Below are 22,944 nucleotides of genomic sequence, written 5' to 3'. Positions count from 1 at the left end.
AAGGGGGGGGACATCTGTCCCTGGGCGCAGCAAATTGATGTTCCCCATTGTATTTTGGCGAAACTGGAGGGGGCGCAGAAAACCCTAGCTGCGCCTCTGCTGTCTTGAGCCTGCCTGTCATGTGAGTAGTGTTGGATTGGTCATCGTACTTTATGCGAGGGAGCGCTCCCCAGATCTCTTCACATCAGGACTACCGGTAGGACTGTTTAATACATTATTTACAGAAGGCGGTTTCTTGGATTGTTATCTTTTCCTACATTCCACTTCATCCACTATCATTGCATTTGGACCGTTTATGGACTGGGTCATGTTAATTGTTGTGCAAGTATATAATATTGTCATGGGAAAAAGGGAAGGTTAGCTGTTTGTTGTTTGCATTTTTGTTTCATTCAAAATACCGTATCCTTATTTGATTTGCTTTTAATTTGTATCTGTGTGCGAGTGGTGTGATTTGGGCCAACGCTGGGTGCATTCCTGGGATCCCCACCAAAAAAAATAATTTACTGTCCCTTTGATGGTGTGAATCTGAGTGGCACCGGACCACTACAAAGGAACTACTTGTGTCAAAAAATGTGGAAATTTCTTTAAATACAGAAGGTTAGAATAAACACAGATGACACAAAGACAACAAAATGAACCTTGCTGTCCATTTGAAATTTCCTGCAAAAATGGGATGACTTATTCAATTGCCTGCCTTCGTCCCAACTAGTCTTGACTGTGGACTAAATTCCACTTTGAGGCTGGATGTGAAATGAGGGGAAGTTTAAAGCCTACTTCTAAACATTGTGGCTTTAGCACACAATGATCATTCGTGTCCCTGCACTTCTATGACAGTTGGAAAGGCCCGATTAGCCAGACATTTTCCAGCTATCCATTCACTTTAAGAGGCAACATTGTCCTTGTCAAAGTTCTTGACCAGTCCAACTCCATTCTGGTCTTAAAAAAAAAAAAAAATTATTATATATATATATATATATATATATATATATATATATATATAGGTTGGGAGCAGCATGCACCGATTACGGTGCATTGCCGCACCCACCACATGACAAACCACCCCGATTGGGATCCAAGTGCAGCAATGAACAGTGTAAGGCTTATTTATTTATTTTATTTTTTTTAAGACAGTGGCTGGAGTGACAATCCTGTCACCAGAACCAGAGTTTTCCCTGCAAGTTGGAGGACCTGCAGATTAACGTCATACCCAAGATGGACCCAATTGCTATCTTGTAAATACATTTAAATGTTAAGGAAAAACATGTTACTGTCTGTCAGCCAGGTCTAGTAACTACTTGTTAGACCTACCTTTCAGGTAAGTCACGTACGCCGATATCTTCTTGGTCACCTACCCTCTAGCATTAGGCTTTAGACACAGGTCATTTCGTTTCAAAAAGGATAACATAGCAGCGTCTATTCAGTTTGTCCTCTGAAGTGTTAAGAAAAATGGTGGAAAAATGCAAGTGCAAATAAAATGCAGACAATGCTTTCTATTTGATTATTCTAAGACTACACTACTCCACACACACACCATGGACACATTGTTTTGCCTCCCTGTGCCGTTTCCATAGTGGCTTAATAGCACAGCAGTAAAATCAATTATATATATATATATATATATATATATATATATATTTTATGGTTCTCATTCACAACGAAGGAACAAAGTTAGAATTTGACCTGAAACACTGTAATATTCATGTATTGAGAGCAAATGTATTAGAAGCCAAAATTACTTGAAAATGGCATTCATATTAAGACTAGTGTGTAGATTTAATTAGTTTGTAGAATAAGTGGACTTTCTGCAGCTTTAACTTTGGTAATGTATTCTTTCCCTCACAGCTGATTGCTTTATCATTCAGAAAAGACTCTCAGTAATATTTTATATATGTGAAGTTGATTGCGGGTGTTTCACAATATTGACAAATAAAATGACATCACAGAACACATAGTAAAGGTAAACTTTATTCAAATTTAAAATAAATTCATGTGTGCAAGAGTGGTTAAAAAGACTGACCAGGGCGAAAACAAGTTCTACCATAGAAAAAAAAAAAAAAATATGGTGTATATATACACATACTGGTATATATCAGCCTTACAGTAGTCCCACAAACTAGTTTCCACCAAATGGACCAGTGGAAATCTTTAGAACAATGTTTTATTTCACAAAAATACTGACATGCCTAACAGTTAAGTGTGGGCAGTGATAAATGGATACAGTAAAGAATCAAGACTCCGAAATGGAGGATTGCGAGCAGTCAAGTAATAAAAAAAGCATTGTTTAAGTTTCCAACTGATCTCCTAGTAGTTAATCAAGCATTTCTACACAGATGGTAAATGGGGTGAAGAGAAATACCTGTATATAAAAAGGACCCTTTTGAAACTGCACATTAGTGCAAATAGCCTTACTTGGAATACTGTTGTAGCCACGCTGGTTAGAATTACAAGGACTCATTCCTGAAGTGCCACAAACAGCCAATTTTAAAAAATTGAAATAAAAAAATACAAGTGGGAAATCTGTCCTGATATGAAAATACTTTAATTCTGGACAAATGACTTTAAACAGACATTTTAGAAACAACCATTGTTGGGCCTTAAGGGTAAAGACACTAGGACAAAAAAAGGCCAAAATGAAGAAATGTCTTTAAAAATACAAGCAGCAGCAAAATATCCCAATCTTTATTTTTTACTTGACAATATTAAAAATCTTGATCATTTCCATCATTGCATCATCCTGCAAAAACATGAAGCACTTTTCATTTACTCCCAATACTTTTTTGTCCAACAACTTTCCCTTTTCTTACACATCAGAATTTCATTCTAAAAGCTAAGGCATCAGTTTCAGACACCTTTGCCTTGAGCCAGAAGGTGCAAAATGTCTTAGTATTTAAACAAGTCTTAACTTTCAGGTCACCTAACTTTCTAAATAAAAACATCACTGTTTTTATTTTTTGTTTTTACCCCCCCCCCATCACATTTTGTAAACTGTATGAAAAAATGCAACAAGGAACATAAAACATGAAGTGCTGTTCTGCAATATGTTTTGGTGGGGTGCTTGGATTAGAATTTGGTAGCTTGGTGATCAAGACCAGCTCAGTGCACTGTAGTTAAATTCTTTAAGCACATAGCATACAAGACCACTCTGAAGTATTTGGGATTCCAAATGGAATAACAGGAGCAGAGGCGTACAATTAGCATAGTGAATGTAGGTGAGCAGTTTAACAAAAAAAAAAAAAAAAAATGAAAAATGGAGATGGACTATCCACAGGGTCCAATACAACAGCATGGGGCGATTTAGGGTACAGAGACTTGATAGGGACTGCCAGGAATGTGTTCATCTCCCCACTTCACCACCAGGATGTAATCGCCTTTGTCCTTCAGGAGGTATGTGACGTTGTAGTTTCTGTTGCCAAGGTGCTTAACCACAATCTCTTCACATGGCACTTTAGGTCCATGCACACCAACCAACAGCATATTATTTCCTGAAATAAAGCACAAGTAAAACAAAAGTTGAGATTTCCATTACCAAAACTTTGGAACATCTAAATTTTGCACTATGATGATTCCTGCTATTAGTAGCATATTCCAGACTAGCTATGACTATTAAACTGACAATTGCTATTACTAAGCAGTCAAATACAGAAGCCTATTTTGGCCCATCAGTTACGAAGCTCTGCTAATCAACTAAACTGAAAAAAGCGATGGGAAGAAAAAAAACACACAAAAGCACACAACCCCACAAAAGAAACAACCAATACCTACATCTGGAAAGAAGACTAACATTAGGAAATATTTTGGAGTCTGCTTAATTTTACCAAAAAGTAAAAACGTAAGAGTGGGTAAAGAAGTATTTTAAACTTCCTAATGTGTCCATTATACAGGTAAAAAAAAAAAAAAAAAAAAATTAGGTCACACCTTAGCACAACAAATTTGTATACTTAGTGAAAATTAAGTAGTCAGCCTACAGTTTTTGCAAAATGTAACAATGAATAAAAATATAAACAATGAAACTGAAAAGTGAAAAATATATTCAGTATCATACAATTTTATATTTTTAATGGGAAAGTAGACAGTTCTTCTGGGAGGAAAAAAAATAAGTTAAACTGGACATTATGTTTTGGCAGGTAGGTTAAGTGAAGGTATATCCTTGACGGATTTTTTTCCCTCCTTTATGCAGATGCAGCCCTTCACTAACCATCCACCCTTCAATACACAAATAAAGGGAAAAGACAAAAAAAAAAAAAAAGCATGATAGAAAGTATGATAGAGGGTTAAATTTCTGTGACAGTGCTACAAAATTGTAAGATTTACTCTTAAAATTGTATTTTGAAGAATATATTTATTACCTTATATACATTGTATAGGTGCAAGCTATTTTGTAATTCTATATGCACTTGGCAAAATAAGTAGTAATACAGCCTAGCCACCACCCAAAACCCCAAGTGTGAGAAACATGGGGGTTGATGTCAGTCTGTCTGTTGTGGGGTCACTAAAGAGTAAGTATTGTTCAGCAACAATTTTTGATGTATTATACCAGTTTGGTTCACTTGAATTGATCCGTTAGACCATAAGTACCTTATTAATAATACTATAAAAGTGAGATGAACCCTAACACTCAATAGTTGACATAAAAGGTAAAAAAGTCAGGTATCCGCAAAAGTCGACATCAAGGGGTAAGCGGCTAAATCACAGAGAAAAAATGTCTTCTAAAATGTATTATTTAGATTTATCTACTACAGTAAGTCCTCGCTACTTCGCGGTTCACTTTTCGCGGATTCATGACTTCGCAGATTTTATATGTAAGCATATCTAAATATATAACGCGGATTTTTCGCTGCTTCGCGGGTTTCTGCGGACAATGGGTCTTTTTACTTCTGGTATTTGCTTCCTCAGTTGGTTTGCCCAGTTGATTTCATACAAGAGATGCTATTGGCGGATGCCTGAGAAGCTACCCAATCAGAGCACGTAGTTAAGTTCCTGTGCTGCTGCTGATTGGCTCAGCGACGGAGTGCTGCATTAACCAGGAAGTCTCATCTCACTCATTCAGCGTTAACATGCTCTTGCTACTGCATTCAGGGGATTATCACCTTCATCATCATCATTTTTACTGTGCAGCATATTCATCACCATCATCACGTCATATATAGCTACGTGTACTTCGCTATACAGTAAGTGTAAACTTATCTACCGATCTCATATTGCTTAGCAGTTGTCCCCGTTATTAATAGAGTAAAGGGTGGGTTGTAAACAATACAGGGAGGGTTTAAAAACGTCCAAATACATGTTAAATAATTAAATAAATATGGTGTCCCTACTTTGCGGAAATTCAGTTATCGCGGTCGGCCTTGGAACCTATCTCCCGCGATAAGTGAGGGATTACTGTACCTGTAGATGGTAACAAATACCACAAGATAAGGTTTACTGCCATTCATATTCTTTGCTGCATAGCATCAAATACAAACATTCACCAATCAAAATTCTGCAGAAGATGTTTTGTGTATTGATGACTGCACTGTCTGAGGATTTTGAGGTGTCAGAAGGGACAATGGGAGTGGTACTGAAAAAATGCATCAGCACTGCAACACATTGAAAATGCATGTATTAGTGTTGCAATAAATTGGTTGCCTTGAATGGTATTACACAATTCCAAATTATCACATTTATTTATAATGTAATAAATCAACTAAGTAATAAAAAAAGCAGCAAACATTATTGCATTAAAAGTGAATTTTAAAATAGACACTAAGGTCTCCTCTTCATTTTAATTTTCATTTCTATGACATTGTTTCTGCTGGTCTTCTTACAAAAAACAATTTTCAAAATTGTAGAAAAATTGTGCTATATATTTAGGTCAGAACTCAGGCTTCAGCCTGTTACATTTTAGTGGTGACAAAAACAAAATGCTGAAAAGGAGCGAGTGAAATGTTTGCTTACTGTAAACAATGGCTACAGGTGAATAAACACATGCTAAATGTTATTTGACCTACAGACCATTTTATACTCTGTTAGCTGGTTCAAGCTACTGTCTAGAATTTATCAGTGTGAAAGGAGACTGTCTCACCTGCTTTGCTGCAGTCAACACTGAAACTGTTTTTCTGTCCCACTACTGCTTTACTGAGGCCAGGTCCTTTAGCCACTACCTGGCTAGCATCTGATGCACCTCTTATAAGAGCTCCCTGCTGCAGTGGAACTGCAGAACGAGAAACAGAGTCCACCAGGACTGAAGAAGTCTCATGCAGGCTGTGACTGCTTGCCAAGCGAGGACCTGCACAATAGATGCAAAAAAAATGTTAGATACATTTCAGAGTCAGTAGAAAGGGTAACAAAAATATATAAATATTCTCAGACTTAAGTGATATATATTATATATAAGCCACCAGGACTGGGGTTTCTGAAAAAAAGGAAGATTTATAAAAAAAAAAAAAACTAAGGACATAATCAACATATATCAAATTGCCCTCATACTAATTTTCTGAGCCCACTTATTCCTCTACAGGGTTGCAGGTAGCTACAGCCTATCCTGACAGCACAAAGAATGTGACAAGGGACTAACCCTGAATTGGGCACTCAATAGATCACAGGGCATATGAACATTCCCTCTGGCTCATACCAGGCCAATTTACAGACCGGTTTAAACTTAACCTGTTTTAAGCCACACACTGTCCAGATTGATACCCAAGTACTTAAGGAGTGCAAAGCAATAGCAACACCAAGGCATATTCTTTATTAATATTTTCTTGAAGGTATGTATGGATAATCACAGTAACCAAACACCTTACATTTCTATTGTTCTGGTATACCAAGTTCTCTATAAGGGGAAAACTGAAGTACTTGACTCAAAAGCCTTACCTATAATCTTAGCCTTGAAAGGACTACCAACAATGTGATATGGACCACCATATTTTATGGAAATCAGGTAATTGCCAGGAGCCATGGGTGTGTAAGTGACTCTGTAACCTTCTGGACATTCCTGGCAGTCCATTTTGACCTTAGAGGGCCCATCAATTGTGACAGCAAGAGACCCTGGTCCAGCAGCACTATTATTCACAATAAATTCACAAGGAGTCCCTGTTAGACAAACCAGAAAATTTCAACAATGAGTGAACAGTGCACTTTTATAATTTAAAAAGAGGTTTTCTGATTTAGTGGAACACAAAATGTAAAGTACAGGACAACACTAATTTTCCCATTAAAAATATAGTTAATATTCTAAAGATTTTATCCCCACTACTAAAGACAGAAATGCTTCAAGCTTGCAGACCTGTTGTTCCTCTTTCTAGTCCTGCTCCATATGCAGATACCATCCCAGGATCTCCTGATTGACCAACCTCTCCCACACGAATCTTAAAAGGGCTTCCAGGGATGTGTGATCCATTAAACTTTACATCAATTAAGTAGAGACCATTCTCACGGGGAATGAACCGCACTGCATATTTGTCTGAAACAGTCAAAAGTTGATACATTCAGTAGGTGAATCTTAAAGGCTAGAATTTTATCAAGAAAACATTTCATGAAAATTTCTATAGTCTGCATTTGTATATGACAATTCTGCTTATTGTGCCCAGTGCTTACAGATCCAACTAGTCATGTAAAGAGGTTAAAATGTGAAATAAAACTAAGGATTTTTCCAGCATAAATACATTACTTTTTGGGCATCAACACTTAAAATATTCCATTTTCTGCAGGAAACGCAAGGTTCACCTACCTTCATCAATCTCAGTTACACAGCATTCTTCTAATGCCCCAGATGGACTGTGCACTTTTGCATCAATTACACCCTTAGCACCATTAAGGCTCACCGCAAAGGAAGCGGGCTGGTTGACCTTTAACCCTGACTCCTAAAATGACAAACACTTTGCATTCAAAACATTACAAAATTTTCTAAACATTACATTGTCTTTCGAATATACGTACCCTCTCTCTCCACCGACTCCTACCAAGTATAATTATGAACAATACAATAACCAGAGTGTCAAACTTAAAGCAAGCAAATACATTAAAATTGAGGTTACCCTTATGAATAGCCACAAACAGATTACCTGCTTAGAGCTGCAGCTAGGTTTAATGAGGGAGGTTTAGGAAAATGCAAAGAACAGAAACAATGACCAGATAAAAATCCAAATGGTGCAACATCTTCGCCCATTAAAATTAGAACTGCAAATGTAAAAGGTTCATCATTTACTTCACTGAAGTTTTAAACTTTCATTTTTTTAAACCACAAGATTTGATATCCCTGATGAATCTAGTTGTGTTGTATGGTGTTTGATCTATAGTTCTATTTGATATTTTACCATAATAGTTTGGCCTTGAAATATGGTTATTTTGTTTAAAATAAGAATGTATTAAATGTTGCCCATTTCAACAATCTGTTTGAAATGGACTGCACTGGGGAAAAAGTATCATCATTTTAAGCTGAAAAGGCAGAGAAAATGCAAACTTTCTTCCATCCATAGGTCAGTACTTTACACAAATGACCACAACAATTTCCCTAACACCTATTTGAAAAATGAATGAGAAACAAAACTTGTGAATAGGAGGACAGGCAAGGGGTGGGGATTTTTATAATTCCAAGACAACAAAGACAGCTCTCCCTCTCTAAACCATAGCTTCAGCTCTGGAAGTTCAGAAGAATCTGTTAAAAGCCTTTAGACAGAGACACGAGAAAAACACTGATCATTGTTCGACAGGCTGGTCCAAGTGACAGACACTACTACCCAACAGTCAGCAGCAGAATTCTTTTGTGACAAACTAAACTGGTGTACTACAACTTTAACTTTATTTTAAGCCAATACCTAAATTTTTTAAAAGGACATTCAACATTTTAATAGTACTACTACAAAATATTTACCAATTAAAATGCATGCAGTCTATGATCTGTAGCTTACATTCTGTTAACAGTGGTAAAAGGAGTAGAGGACTGATATCTACAGTGTTGAGAGAACACTGTATAGACATTTTCAGATTAAATATATAATGTTTTGTCATCTGTAAATTAAATATTTCTGCTGAGTAAACAACAAATTTGCTAACATGCTGCACACCCAGCTTAACTGAACTGATGCAAATATGAGGCAATGTACACTTTGTGTCACAATCTCAAATAGAATTGGAATTCAATTAAAATTTAAGATTCATCATTGTGATGACTGCAATAAACATCCAAAGACTTGTTTCCATCCTCTACATGCACATTTGCATCTGTCCAGATCCAATCTTTTTAGCGCTCAAAATATTTTATATAAATTTCCAAAGTAGTTTGCTCTAATCTAGGAGCTAAAACCCATATATTGCTCTCCAAGTGAAGTCTGCTGCTGGGCTGGGTGGAGGAAGGCACTGTAGACCGGCAGGTGTCTTTCTCGATGCCTCACCTGAAGACTAGCAACAGTTAGCCGACGCGCATCATCAGAGGGAGATGCCACTGGAACAATGAAAGGGCTGTCTGGAATGTGCTCTTCATTAAACTTGATGGACACTTCATAGTCTCCTGTAAAATAAAAAGGCACATTTAAATAGAAACCCCAGAAAAAAAACAAAATTTATACAATGCAACAGTTGCAAAAACACCATGTCTTGATATCAATATAAAAACACTCTTGAATAGTCACACATTCTGAGAAACAATCCGGGGATTAGAGAGATAAAATGTTATTGTAATTCATATACGAGGGACGTTCAAAAAGTTTCTGCACTTTTTTTTTTTTTTTTAAACTATTAACAATTTCAAAAACAAATTACACCACTTTTCTACATAGTCACCTTCCTTTGCGATGCAATTTTCCCAGCGTCATACCAACTTTTTAATGCAATCAGCAAAAAATGTTTTTGGTTGAGCGAGTAGCCACTGATGCATCGCTGCTTTCACAATGTTCCTTTCCTCGTGGTCATGGCTGTAGCTGAATGTCCGGAACGCTCTGCATCCGTCACACTAGTATAACCATTTTCGAACATTTCAATCCACTCACACGACTCTACGAGAGCGAACGTTATCCCCATACTGAGCACACATGTGTAGATGAATTTGTGCTCCCAGCACACCTTCTGCCCATCAAAAGCGTTATGACAGAACGTTGTTCCTCTTTGGTGCAATTTATAAGTTTCGCAGCCATCTTCACCATAGGGTGACAACTCTTACACTAAACTGCAAGGGCAGCCGGCTTGCCAGACAGACAGCCACATGACACTCAGACACCACCAATTACTACTCCTCCTCCCGCCTTCACCATTTCCAACGAAAATATATAAAAGTACGGAAACTTTTTGAACATCCCTCATAAACTATGTGCCCATAAACTTCAAGTCTCCCTAAGTTTACAGTTGTGCAAGTATGGATACACTTGACATCAGTGACCCGAGAACTTGCCTGGTTCTTGAACAACATAGGAAACTCCACACGAGCCATCCTTTCGGTCCTCAAATGCAATTTCTGCTTTGCTGGGTCCTTCAACAGCAATAGACAGGCCACCAGCACCAGCTTCACGTGTCCAGATACTGAACTCCGCTGGGGAGTAACAAAAATATTGACTTCTAATCATGAACTCGTCAAAAATCCAGAAGAAACAATTGGTGTGTGGTTTATATGGTATGGCATTTTCAATATTACATTATTATTATCAGGGTAGAGAGGCTTATAAATCTACTAGACAGGGAGAGAGACACACAGAGAGACAGACACACAGACAGAAAAAAATATGGCACACAATGTGTGACAAATAAAATTTGGCTAATGCTGCATTTTTTTAAATTTATTTATTTATTTTTTTTTACAGAAGTCAGTATGAACTCCTTATAAAACACAAAAGGAATACTGAAACAAAGAAACAAAACAACTTTTTTAATAAGACTTTCATTCAACATAAAATCTGCATACTAAAATTTTTAAATGGACAACTCTGCTTTCAAACAAATACCTGTTTAAATGATCAATTTATGGTCAGTCATGACTAGTTTAATAATTGTATACCGTTGCTCTTTCTATAGAACCACTTTTTTTATTTTCCTTATACACTAAAAAAAATTGTACTCTCTTTATCAAGGCTGATATGTACTTTAATTCATGCATCCCTTTTTTTAGTACCTAATGTATCCCCAAGTGAGATTTTATCTAGGATGCAAACGGCACAAAAGTAGATATCTGCATCAAAAGGGACACAAGCAATTGTCAGTTTACTATTTATGCACCACCTACTGTAAGTTGTATTTATTTGGAGTTGTTTCTTTGTATACTTACCTGTGTCACAGTTACATTTATACAACATTGTTTTTTATACAAGGATATCCAGGATATATTTTTTTTTCTTCCTTTATATGTTATAATATGTAGTTTGTATGCAATAACTGCATTGGTGGAATTGTCTACGTAAAATAAAACAAGGGCTAAAGCCAGAGCTATTACCTGGAAATCCTGCCTCTGCCCGTTCAAGTCCTGGACCACCTGCCCGAACCTTATGGGCACCACCTTCTCCAAGAGGGCCCACTGTAAACTGGAAGGGGCTGCCGGGAACATGATGACCCTGATACTTGACACTGACCGTGTGCACTCCCATCTCTGTAGGCACAAAGCGGATGCAGTAGGTGTTGTTCTCTCCTTCCATGATTTCAGCCTTGTGTATTTTCCCTGAAGGGCTGGTTACTTGAGCTGTCATCTCACTCACATCAATCTCTGAATTAGGAAACAAAATTACAAATTCATGGAGGGGACAGGAAGTAAGCAAGAATCAAATTCCAAAAGGAAAATAAGGTAAAACGGTTCACAATAAATTCACTTTAATTTCAAAAACACTAAAATGGATATGTCAAGATTTCTTAAGGTTATCAATGATTATGATTCGTTTAGGATGAAAATTAAAAAGCAGCTTAAAAAATGTCAAAAATCTTGCACTTAAAAGGACATAAGGATATGAAAATAACCTGGAATTTTGAGGCTGAGATCACATTGGCTTCCAACATTTGCTACGGATGCTGCCCTCCGTTTACGAGTGATGCTTTCCTTCATGCGTCCTTCACCAGTCACCTTAACAGTGAATGCACTACCTGTAAGGAGATTTAAAACAAGTTGCTCGTTACCTATAACACTTTTCATCCTTTAATATTTATCAAGTTATTTACTGTGTGTAGGGCAGATTTGTAACAGGTAAACTCCAATTAAAAAAAAAAAAAAAAAAAAAAGCGTACCATTCTGCTATGGGACACATAAAATACAGCTTTATCAAACGAGAATTTGACCTTTAAATTTACAATGCAGAGAGTTTGTTTGGACTGTCGAAAGAAACCCACCAGAACACAGGACAACATGCAAATAATCCACAGAGCCCAGTAACCATGAAACAATGTTAGACTTCTCAGAATCCCAACAAATGTAGCATAATGCCCACAATAGAAAATGTCCCTATGTCCTTTACATGTTTAAATAAAGAAATGTATTCCTTATAGTAAAAACGGAGAACTTTAACTCCAGGGACTGAAATTTTTCAGTGCACATATATTATTATTACACATTAAACAGTATGGTTAGGCTAAATTGCTGACCTACACCAAGTCACTCTTACCTGGCACATGCTGATCTGCAAACTTTATGTTAATGATATAGTTTCCAGGTTCTGTTGGGCAGTATGTCACCTTGCATGTTCCATCGTCTTGGTCCTCTGTATTTATGTCCACTTTACTGGGTCCCTCAATTGAAAGGCTAAGACCACCATAACCTGATGGGGAAATAAAGTGGTTGAATTTAAAATTATAAATTGTTCAATAACTGACATAGCAATTTCAAGAATTTTGACACTTTCTGAATCTATTTTACACCTTCGGTCAACAAACATTAGCAAAATGGATGAACACACTTAAGATGAGTACACTTCATTATCTGAGGGGATAACAGGTTAGTTGGTGGCTACCACTGCAACAATGGGCACAAGGAATAAAGCACAGTTAGAATTACAATGTGTAAAAAAAGTAGCTACATCTATTGATATGGTAAAAGAGCCATACCTGCGTCACGCGTGTCAATGATGAATTCTGCTGGTTCAAAGGTGCGTCCCTCTGTCAGGCCTGGGCCAGACACCCTAACACGGCTAGCATCACCAATTTCTGACTGACTTATCAAGACGCTGATAGGACTGCTGGGAATATGGCGACCATTCTTCTTGATGTTTACTAGATGTTCTCCAATCTCTTTAGGAACAAAGGAGACCCCTGCAAGAAGCCCAGTATTTACATGTTTACCTCCTGCCGGATTCAAATATTATTAAGCATCGGTAATCTCAACTCCTTTGAAAGCTTACAGAAATGGGCAAAAATCAAAGCCACACTTGACACAGTATTTATATACAATGAAATTATTTGTTTGATGCATCTGTGCTACTCAACTATTTTAGAGAATGCACCTGTACTCACCAACGTGACCATTTCTTAGCATTTTAAGTAGACAGGGTTCTTCACGTTTGGAGGGTGTGGTAACACTGGCGGTCAGCTGACTGAGATCTGCCTCGCCAATATCCAGTGGAATGTCAGCAGATGAGCCTACTTTGAGTTGGGACATCCTCATGGTATCATCTCCTACAGAACATTAAGGACATTAAAGTCTTCGTAAGCCTCTGTCATACATTTTATATAGTCAAAGGGAAACCAGTGTCTAGCAAGGTAGAATCTATTTTCTCTCATCACTTTAAAACATATTCTAATAAAGTAGATGGCTGAGAAATTTATGCATTTTTCATTTGAGAAGTTATTTGTTCCAAAAATATGCACTACCATAAAGTGCTAACACAAAAAGTTTGTTTCACTGAAACATATGGGATTTAAGTTTGTTCAATTTGGAATACAATTTATCCCATATATCCCAGAAACAAGACTAATTACAAACCACACTAAACCCCACCTACACAAAACAGAGAGCTAATTAGTAATAAGTGATCCACTGTGTTATATAACCTCTTATTAAATAAAATAAGAGTTTAGCTGGGACACTGACAGGGTAATGTGGAATACATTCTTAATTTGCACAGAAGCTGTGCATAGTTCTACGCAAAAATAAATTGTGGAGTACACATTAGGAGTCTACCAATTGAGCAGAATTAATCATCACATCAATGTTTTATTATAGGAAATGATTAGCTTATTACAAAGACAGTCTTAAATGTGTCTGAAATAAACGCCAAACACTGCTGCAACAGGTTTTACATTGAGAATAAATCCTATGCAGTCTGATCAGGGTAGGTGGGGGGCGCATTGCTCAAAATGAATTAAAATTTTAGACAGCTCTGAAAACATGCCTCAGTGAGGCTGCAACCACCTGGCATTGTTCATTTTAAACCACTCAAAAAGTGGGTATGATAGAACAATTATGTTGCCAGATTTGGATTCAGCACCCACAAGCCAATAAAGAATCCCTAAAATTTAACAGTAGCAAAACTTTTGGAGATGGGGATTAGGTGTGTTTTGGAGAGACACCCAGTAATACAGCTGAAAGTCAGGTAGCACAATGCCACTGTTTGCTCTCAATCTATGTAATGTTGATTTTTTTTAAATACATTTTTTTTTTTTTTTTTTTTTAAGAAAAGCTCATTCTGTTTTAATTATATTATTATCTCTGCCCACTGGAGAGAGGTAAAAAGTTGACCATTTGTTGATATCTTGTTTAATGCTTTCCATCAGACTGGCAAAATTTGTACTTCATTCTTCCAGCTGTGAATTAAATACTATTTGCTAAGCATATAAATAATAAATGTTAAATTGTTGAGTTAACATTAGCTACACTGCATAAACTATAAACAAGAACAGAGAGAAAAAAAACAAAAACTTTAAAATCACTGATGGGCACAGTTTGAACTTTGTAGATTTAACCTTTTACCTGCCTTTCATAAATAAACAGTTTCAATTTTAAAATTAGTAACTAGTAGGATGTGAGCTGGTATGGCTCAATAAAGAGTGGTTTAATGTTTACCTGTGATTTTAGAAACAAAAGGGCTTCCAGCGATATGTTTGTCATTGTACTTCACAAGAATGTTGTAATCGCCTGGAAGTACTGGCAGATAAGATACTGTACAAGTGCCATCCTGGTTATCAGTGCAACTGATGTCAGCTTTTGAAGGTCCTTCAATAGCCAAAGAAAGTCCACCTTAAAGAAAAATGACTTCCTATTAACACAGTTCTAGCAGGACAGTTTTATCCAGGTGAATGTCATACTTATGGGTTGGCCTTACCTTCTCCTGCGTCCTTTGTGTTGACCGTGAACATAGCTGGTTTATTAACTGTGCCATGAATCAATCCAGGTCCATAAGCAGTTACATGACCACTATTCACATAATCAACATAGAACTGAAGAGGGCTTCCTAAATTAAAAAAAAAAAAAAAAATGCATACTGTAGATTTACTGAGAAATACATCAGCAGGTAACCAGTTAAATAAATGGTTGAATCAATTACTGAGATGCTGTTATCTGGTGAACTTAACTTAAGCACTGTTTGTAGTACTAGGGTGTTGTACCATGCTGGTCATTATGAATGTAGTGAAAAGTCAAGTAAAATGACACCTTGTATTGGCTAACTAAAAAATATTACAATATGCAAGCTTTCAAGATGTAATCTTGACTGAAGGGGCCTGAGTTGCCTCGAAAGCTTGCATATTGTAATATTTTTTTAGCCAATAAAAAGGTGTCATTTTACTTGACTTCTCACTTTAAGCATTATTTGAAACTGATTTTTTTTTGTTCATGTCCAAGTTAATTTTCACACGTCAACCTTCTGTAATGTAAACTCCCTTAGATCTTTTTTACTGAATAAAACGGGACCATTTTGTTTCACATATTGTAAAAGGTTTTACTCTATTATTGACAATTAATTAGGTCTGAACAATTAGAATAAATTTCATGAGAGGTAAAAGATTTTCACAGAGACTACTTCACTTTGGCTTTCAAATGAAATCAACAAAAGCAGCGCAGGATTTGTGTGTGAAACATTAAGACAATATAATTTGATTCCTATCCATTTAAAACTAATGAAAAGGGGACCCAGTGTCCACAATTACAGTATATTAAAGGCATGGACAATTCTATAATCCAACATCTTGGAAATATCTGCTTTATATATTTTTGTTTGAGCAAACGTCATACAAGGCCAATCAATCTGCAAAAGGTTATAATCACTTTGCTTGCTAATTTTCATGTGCTTTAAAATCTTGCTGTACAGTATAGGTTGTATATAGTATGTTAGCTATGCAAGGTTTGCCATTTAATATGAAAGACTTCAGTTGTGTCCCTCAACAGAAAATGTATAATTTTTGTTTTTTTTATATATAAACATTTAGTACACAGCTGTCTGAGGCTGTCACATTTGACTTTTCCAGAAATTCAGTTTTAGCCTCCATTTGCATAGTCAAATAGAAGGCAGTTGATGGAGTGCACTTGTGGAACCACTCCTCATCTAATCAACACACGTTTGATTTTGTCTTTAGTCATAAGGGTGGGCTTGTGTCCAAGAAAGCTAACAAATGAAAGCTCATTTGAAAGTAAAATATATAATATAATGCAGTGGTGAGGAATAAGGAACACAAGGGCTTTTGACCTCACAAACCAAACACAAACTTGATTATATCGTGTTGTTTGAACCATGTTAAAATGGAAGGTAAGAGTGACTTGAAATTGCAGCTGAAACCACCATACTTGTTAACACTTCGTATAGCATTGGCTCCATCAGGCAGCATGTTATTGGCAGTCAGAAAAAAAATGGCAAGCTCAACTGTGCTGGAGGTTGGTCATACATGTGGTATATGTGAAATACCTAGTGATTTTCAGTCATTTAAACTGACATGACCCAGCAACAAGATGGGCAACTTCCGTCAGCAAATCTGGCATACCCAGTGACTACAAGCTGCATAATGTGACATAGGCCTTAAAGATATACTTATTCAGTTTTCTGTATAGCACATTTTTGACATCTTACCTAGTCTGATCATTTGGCTATTGAGACAGTGGAGTTAAGTTGCCAAAAAGAACAGGAGTAATTCTTTCAAAAATTCAGTAGTTCTATATCTGTTTGCCTACTTCATATGCAATGTTAAATAATCAGTTATCAGTTACATGGTTTCCAAATTGCAATTATAGATTAAAAAATAGTTTAAGAGGAAAGTTATTCAGAGTATATTTGTAGGGGGTTAGAAACCCACTCACTGTGGTAATTAAAAATGTATGTTAAAATATTTAAAAATTGGATGGTTCTCCACCACATTTCGTAGCTCGCAGCACATTCGTTACTTTCCAACTGTCCTTCCTGATAGTCCATTTATATTTAAAAATTGTGTTTGCTCTTAATGGCCAAATTAAAAATGCTGGTAAAAATAACTTGGTCTAGATTCTTGCAATTTTAACAAAGTTTTAATGTTATGAACCGTTAAAGCGTTAAAGTAGTTAAGGTGTAAAACAATCTGTTGTTCACATGTAGGCACTAAAGATACATCTAACTTGACTGTTTCTATGATATTTTATGTAGATGAAAATGCTACCTGGAATATGCATTCCATCATATTTGATGTCCATCTCATGCAGGCCAGCCTCAGTGGGGGCATACTTCACGGTTACTGTACCATCCTTGTTATCTGTGATATCTGGTTTGGCAATCTTACCCGAGGGCATTCTTACATCTCCTTAAATAAAAATGAAACCACAAGTTAGTTGATGTGAAAAGATTTATAAAACACTAATAAAACTAAAATTGCCCTTTGATTTTTGACTAACCTGTAATTTCACCCTTTTTAATGGTGAAAGGAATAACCAGGTCAAAAGGCCGCAGTCCTGCCACATCGAGACCATTCATGCCCATGGAGCGGTCTGTAGCCTGCAAAATGAGAAAGAAGGAGAAACAGGGCACAGGTTATTGATTATGTTTACCTTGGGATTATTCTGAAGCCTTGCCCAAGTAGAAAATAAACTTCTTGACTCAGTGATAGATGGAGTCTCTCCATAAAGCTATTTTAGAAAAATTTGACAATTTCAAAAGAGTAGTTTATTCCTTAAGAATGGTTGCTTATTTTTTCCTTAAGGATGCAAAAGTCGAGCTCAATTTTTCTTCCAGGTGTACTCTAAAAGGCTAATTGAGCCAAGAAGTTGATCACCTACCAAGGGCCCATTAGGAGAATGTGAATATCAAATAAGATTCCCGATGCTTCTAAGGAGATGGAAAATAGTTCGAGACAAATAAAGACAGACAAAAAACAGTAACATGCGATGGGATTACCAACACCAGACACGAACAGTGATATAGACTACCTATTGATGACAGATATTAACCACTCCCAAAGCTGCAACTAAAGGAAAGCTTGCATGTAACAAATATTAAAATGAGGGGGGTGGAGTGGAAATGGGGGGGAAAAAATAAAAATAAAAAGACAGCCCCAACTTTCCAAGGATCTCTCTCTAATGGCAGAAAAATCAGAGTTAAGAATCCAGAAACACAACCTGCAGACAGAATGGAAAGGAAGTAGAGAAAAGAAAAAATTAAAGATAAACTTAAAAGTTCTTCCACAGCTCAGTAAGTCTCCAATGTAATGATACTACTACTTTCCTAGAGCAGGATTCACTGCAATAAATCCACTCATTTGTTAATATCCAAATTGGGTAACAATCTTCAAAATGAAATGGAGAAGTGTTCCCAGGGGCTTGGGAACAAGCGAAAAAAAAACACGACCAAAATAAACTACTTCTACAAGTAGTATCTTTATTCTAGAGATTCTACTACTCTCTGGGACTATCTTGTTTTAGCAAAATGATTGGATGGATGTTGGAGATTCATAAGCTTCATCCTTATATTTCATAAGTTCATTCAGCAAGACAACATGGATACTATTCCTGTTATACTCAAAACCTTTGACATATCTGACTTGTGAATAATTCTGGCAACACAGAATACTGAACAAGTTGTAACAGCAAGGCTACTTATACGCTTTTTTCACCTGCTCCTTTAAACTGGAATATTTTTTTACACTGTGGCATGCAGTATAAGGATTCTTGCATTAGAGACCGTTCTTGTGGGTCAAAACCTTGTTGTCCCCCAAACCACAATGACTAAAGGATTGCTGGAGCACTTCTGCATGCCCTTAGCTACTTTACAATGCTCTACACACCCTTCCCCCTGCCTGGCTGGCTGAAGAAAAAAAAAAACAAAACGACAAGACAGTTATGGTAATGTTTATGAAGACAAGTTGGCTGCTGATGACATGGAATAGGGAAGAAAAAGACAAGAAGTAATTTTTTAATCTGGTGTGTACCCAAGGCTGTCTGCTAGCCGAAGCATAATTGGGGGCTTGTCTCTGCTGCAAGATCTGATCCGGTTCCTGGCTGTCCAGTGCCTACAGTGAAGCGGGAAAGACATGGTGAGTCTTCATACATAAAATAAATGGAAAAATAAATGAATCCACCTAGAAGCAAAGAAAATGATCAAGTTGCAATACATTGTGGCATTAAAACAGTCAATTAAATTAGGACTTAAAGCGGAGTTATTCAAATTTTTTTGTGTGTGGAGTAAGATAAGAAAAAAAGTTGACATCAGAAGGAATTTAAAAGTACTTTCTCTGCAGTCTTTGCATCACCCTGGTAATGAAACCTGAAGCAGAAAATGTCAAAATTAAAAAGGAATGAGTGGCCCACACATCACTACACCAAACAAAATGTTGTAAATACTTTGTAATGAATGCATTATATACATCACACATAATCTTTCTAAAAACCTGGCACTACACGCTCAAGCTAGAAAAACATTTTGTCTAATTCCTTTGATACTCCGGATGTAAATCATGGTAACTTTATAGAATATACTTAAAGGGAAAGGGTACTTTCCTACAAGTACACATTTGAAAATCTCTGTCCTGTATTATCCTTCTTAGCCAACATATTGGACAAATTCCAAACCAAGTCTTTGAATTAAATTAAAAAACATTTAAATCAAATCTTTAAGGTTTTCCTTGGGTAAAGTTTTAAATCACAAACGTGAAATTCACATGTGTAGTTTTCACACAATGCTTGTGTAATTGGGATTTCTCAAAGTGAATGGTGAATATACCTTTTAGTTTTTTATCCACTACACACACACACACACACACACACACACACACACACAAAAGTCACCTAAAACATATGTTCAAAATATTTGCTCACGCAAACATCATAATAATTCAAAACAAATAAAAATTCATATGAATTGCACAAAAAAATGAAAGGCATGTTCAGTCCTTGTTACATCTCTCCTTTGCCAAGCAAAAAGACGACAGGCAACAGAATAGTACAGTCCACCTGCATAAAAATGTATTGGTTTGGGGGTTGGAGTAGTTGGTAGGATTAATATAAAACAAAACATTGGAATTACAATAAAAAAAAAAAAAAACTAATTTACATCCCACACACACGGTATATGAAAAAGACAAAATGTCAAAAACAATGGATGTTTGAACCAACAGGCTCTGCCTCCCTCCGTTGGATGAAATATAAATAAAGCAGCAATAAATTCATTTGCAAATTGCTTAAATATATATAATGTTCAACAACACTTACAGTAACTTGGAATGGACTGTTGGGAATGTGCTCCCCACCAAAACGCACGCAGATGACATATTTGCCAGGCTGGGGTGCAGTGTAGAAGATGTCAAAGGTGCCATCTGGATTCTCTACAACATCAACATCCACCTCTGTGCCATCTGGGGTGCATACTGTACAAGTCACCTTCCCTTTGCCTGCTGCCTTGGCATCAACTGTGATAACAGTTTGTTCTCCAATCTGAATGGTAGGACCCACACCAGCACCTAGGAAGGAGGTGGGTGGAAAATATTGCAAAAAAAAAAAAAAAATCACCGGACAGTTCTGGACAAGAATTCTGTTTCAAAGGCACCCACAAATCATCACCCTCATGCGATGAACATGACAATGCAGAGTCTGAATAAAAAGACTGTAACCCGGCATTCAGAAAAAGGAAAGGAGAGAAGCTGGAATTGTAGGGTGATTAAGGCACTGGCATCAATGAGTGCCAGATGAGAAGAATGTTTAAGTTAGTGTGTGTATAGTATGCTGCTTCCTAATCACATTCCATTTAACCATAATAAGCATTTCCAGGACAAAGCTTTTTTTTATTTATTTATTTTATATAAATTTTGCTTATACTAGGTCAGTAACAAAATGCTCTATATGAGCAAGGCTTATGCCACGCACCTTACATCAAGAACAGCTATGTACATAGTGCCCATGTATTGGTCTATTAAAACTACAGCCATGAATCTCTGACAGCAAATACTGCCATAGCTTATGTAACCAAGTAGAAGGAACAAACTTCAACATGACATACCACCTGCCCATTATTTATGTCTGAGGCAGACAATACTTTGTTCTGTCACAACAGAAGGGCCTTGTAAGGCATCTACTGCTAGTACTAGAGTAATACTAGAAGACCAAGATAAGGATTAAGTGTTTTGAGTTGCGGCTAGGCAGGGTGGTAAGGACATAACTTACTGATACAGGGACAATGGACTTAAAAGTAATATATTTCAGATCTGTGTCTTGTCCAGACAGCACCCCAAAAGCTAGTGCTCAGTAACAGTCATTTGGGAGCCAAAAAGGTAACTACTAACTATAAGGTGTGACCAATAAGTAATAGGTGCCTCACTGTAGGTGGTTGGCTATTAATATGTTTTACGATCGTTTACTTTAAAACTACAGCAGACATCCAGAAGAGGAGAATCCTGGCCAAAATAAACATCTCAAAATGTTGGCAAAATTAAAATGTTTTCTATTGAATTATCTAGACATCACTCTTCTTGGATGTAAATAGTTCTAATTATGAAAGGGGACTTAACATACATTTTTAATCCTTGATATATCCTGCTCCCTCAAAATCTGAATAATTTTACATACATACTAGTTAGAAATACATTAAAAGTTGTTTTATTGCACGGTGGCGCAGTGGTAGTGCTGCTGCTTTGCAGTAAGGAGACTGTGGAAGATTGTGGGTTCGTTTCCCGATTCCCCCCTGTGTGGGCAGCGCTTTGAGTACTGAGAAAAGCGCTATATAAATGTAATGTATTATTATTATTATTACTTGTGTTTGATGATGCTTCATAAGGGCTTTTGTGCCTTTATCCCAGTTTCAACTTCTTTCCAGTTTCCAGGCTACTGATGGGGAAATAAATAAAAGACAGTCCTGGCAACAGGTACATGCTTTCAATTAAATACACAGCAAGTGGGAATACACTCCCAGAGCCATGCAGCCAAACGGAATGCAGGTTGGTTAGTCAGTCACCATGGTTACAAGCCAAGAAAGGCAGGCAAAAAAAAAACAAAAACACAGCCAACAGTCAAGGAGAAGGGGGGGAAATAAGAATTCCTCAAACATTCTTCCCATCATTCCCTTCCCAAACAACCTGCCACCCCATTCTGAACCACCCAAAAAGGACTGGAAGTGTATTGTGAACTATATGTAAAAAGCACTACATAGAATGCATGTTCTTGGGGGAAGTCAAAAAGTGTGCTGAAATCGTGCAATTCCCCCAACAAATTGTAATACAATGATACAGAATTGTTTCACTTTGTGCGTTTTTTTTTTTTTTTTTTTTTAAATCATAGGACAAATCTCCTAAACTGGTCATTGTATGGAACCAATTATAATACACAATCTATAAAATAATGCAATCTTTGTTCCTTTTTACTTCATCTCAACACCTTACCTAACCCTAACTCTCACCTAGCAGATTGCTGAAAGTATAATTCATGCTCCATACATTAAGTCAATATGGAACACATTCACAAGCTGATCGGAAGGCAACAGTAGAAGCTGTTGTAGGAACTGGGTGAGCAAAAGTTGACAATATTAAAAGGTTTCTACATGGGTAGTACAGGTGAGTGCCGTTTTTCATTCACCAAATTCAAGAAGGGAAGAATAGTATTTAAATTACTTCTTAGTGGAAGTCCTTTGTGCA

At 36.7% G+C, this 22,944-nt stretch overlaps 1 protein-coding gene and 1 long non-coding RNA gene across 4 annotated transcripts in view; both read right to left on the bottom strand.

Moving 5' to 3' along the window:
* Positions 1–1,947: 1,947 nt before the first annotated feature.
* The window catches only part of flna (filamin A, alpha (actin binding protein 280)), a 106,494-nt gene continuing 85,497 nt past the window's right edge, over positions 1,948–22,944 (bottom strand). For 2 of the 3 annotated variants that reach the window (XM_028813244.2, XM_028813246.2), the window contains 18 exons: positions 20,534–20,781; positions 19,255–19,335; positions 17,726–17,825; positions 17,494–17,634; positions 15,198–15,326; positions 14,939–15,112; positions 13,390–13,551; positions 12,985–13,188; positions 12,546–12,698; positions 11,908–12,030; positions 11,393–11,659; positions 10,361–10,498; positions 9,369–9,484; positions 7,706–7,838; positions 7,262–7,438; positions 6,850–7,068; positions 6,062–6,265; positions 1,948–3,482 (listed from right to left, as the gene is read on the bottom strand). In XM_028813244.2, the coding sequence (XP_028669077.1) occupies positions 3,295–3,482; positions 6,062–6,265; positions 6,850–7,068; positions 7,262–7,438; positions 7,706–7,838; positions 9,369–9,484; positions 10,361–10,498; positions 11,393–11,659; positions 11,908–12,030; positions 12,546–12,698; positions 12,985–13,188; positions 13,390–13,551; positions 14,939–15,112; positions 15,198–15,326; positions 17,494–17,634; positions 17,726–17,825; positions 19,255–19,335; positions 20,534–20,781 (2,957 nt within the window). In that variant the 3' untranslated portion in view covers positions 1,948–3,294. The remainder of the gene's footprint in view (positions 3,483–6,061; positions 6,266–6,849; positions 7,069–7,261; positions 7,439–7,705; positions 7,839–9,368; positions 9,485–10,360; positions 10,499–11,392; positions 11,660–11,907; positions 12,031–12,545; positions 12,699–12,984; positions 13,189–13,389; positions 13,552–14,938; positions 15,113–15,197; positions 15,327–17,493; positions 17,635–17,725; positions 17,826–19,254; positions 19,336–20,533; positions 20,782–22,944) is intronic. The other variant, XM_051934280.1, reaches the window with a different exon arrangement.
* Positions 4,130–5,117, bottom strand: LOC127529703 (uncharacterized). Its single transcript, XR_007936326.1, has 2 exons — positions 4,347–5,117; positions 4,130–4,310 (listed from the first exon to the last, which is right to left on the bottom strand). It is a non-coding gene; the product is annotated as an uncharacterized LOC127529703 (long non-coding RNA).

The sequence above is a fragment of the Erpetoichthys calabaricus genome, chromosome 11 (genome assembly GCF_900747795.2).
Source record: "Erpetoichthys calabaricus chromosome 11, fErpCal1.3, whole genome shotgun sequence".
In the NCBI taxonomy this organism is placed as follows: Eukaryota; Metazoa; Chordata; class Cladistia; order Polypteriformes; family Polypteridae; genus Erpetoichthys; species Erpetoichthys calabaricus.
This window is presented reverse-complemented; position numbering and strand designations above follow the sequence as displayed.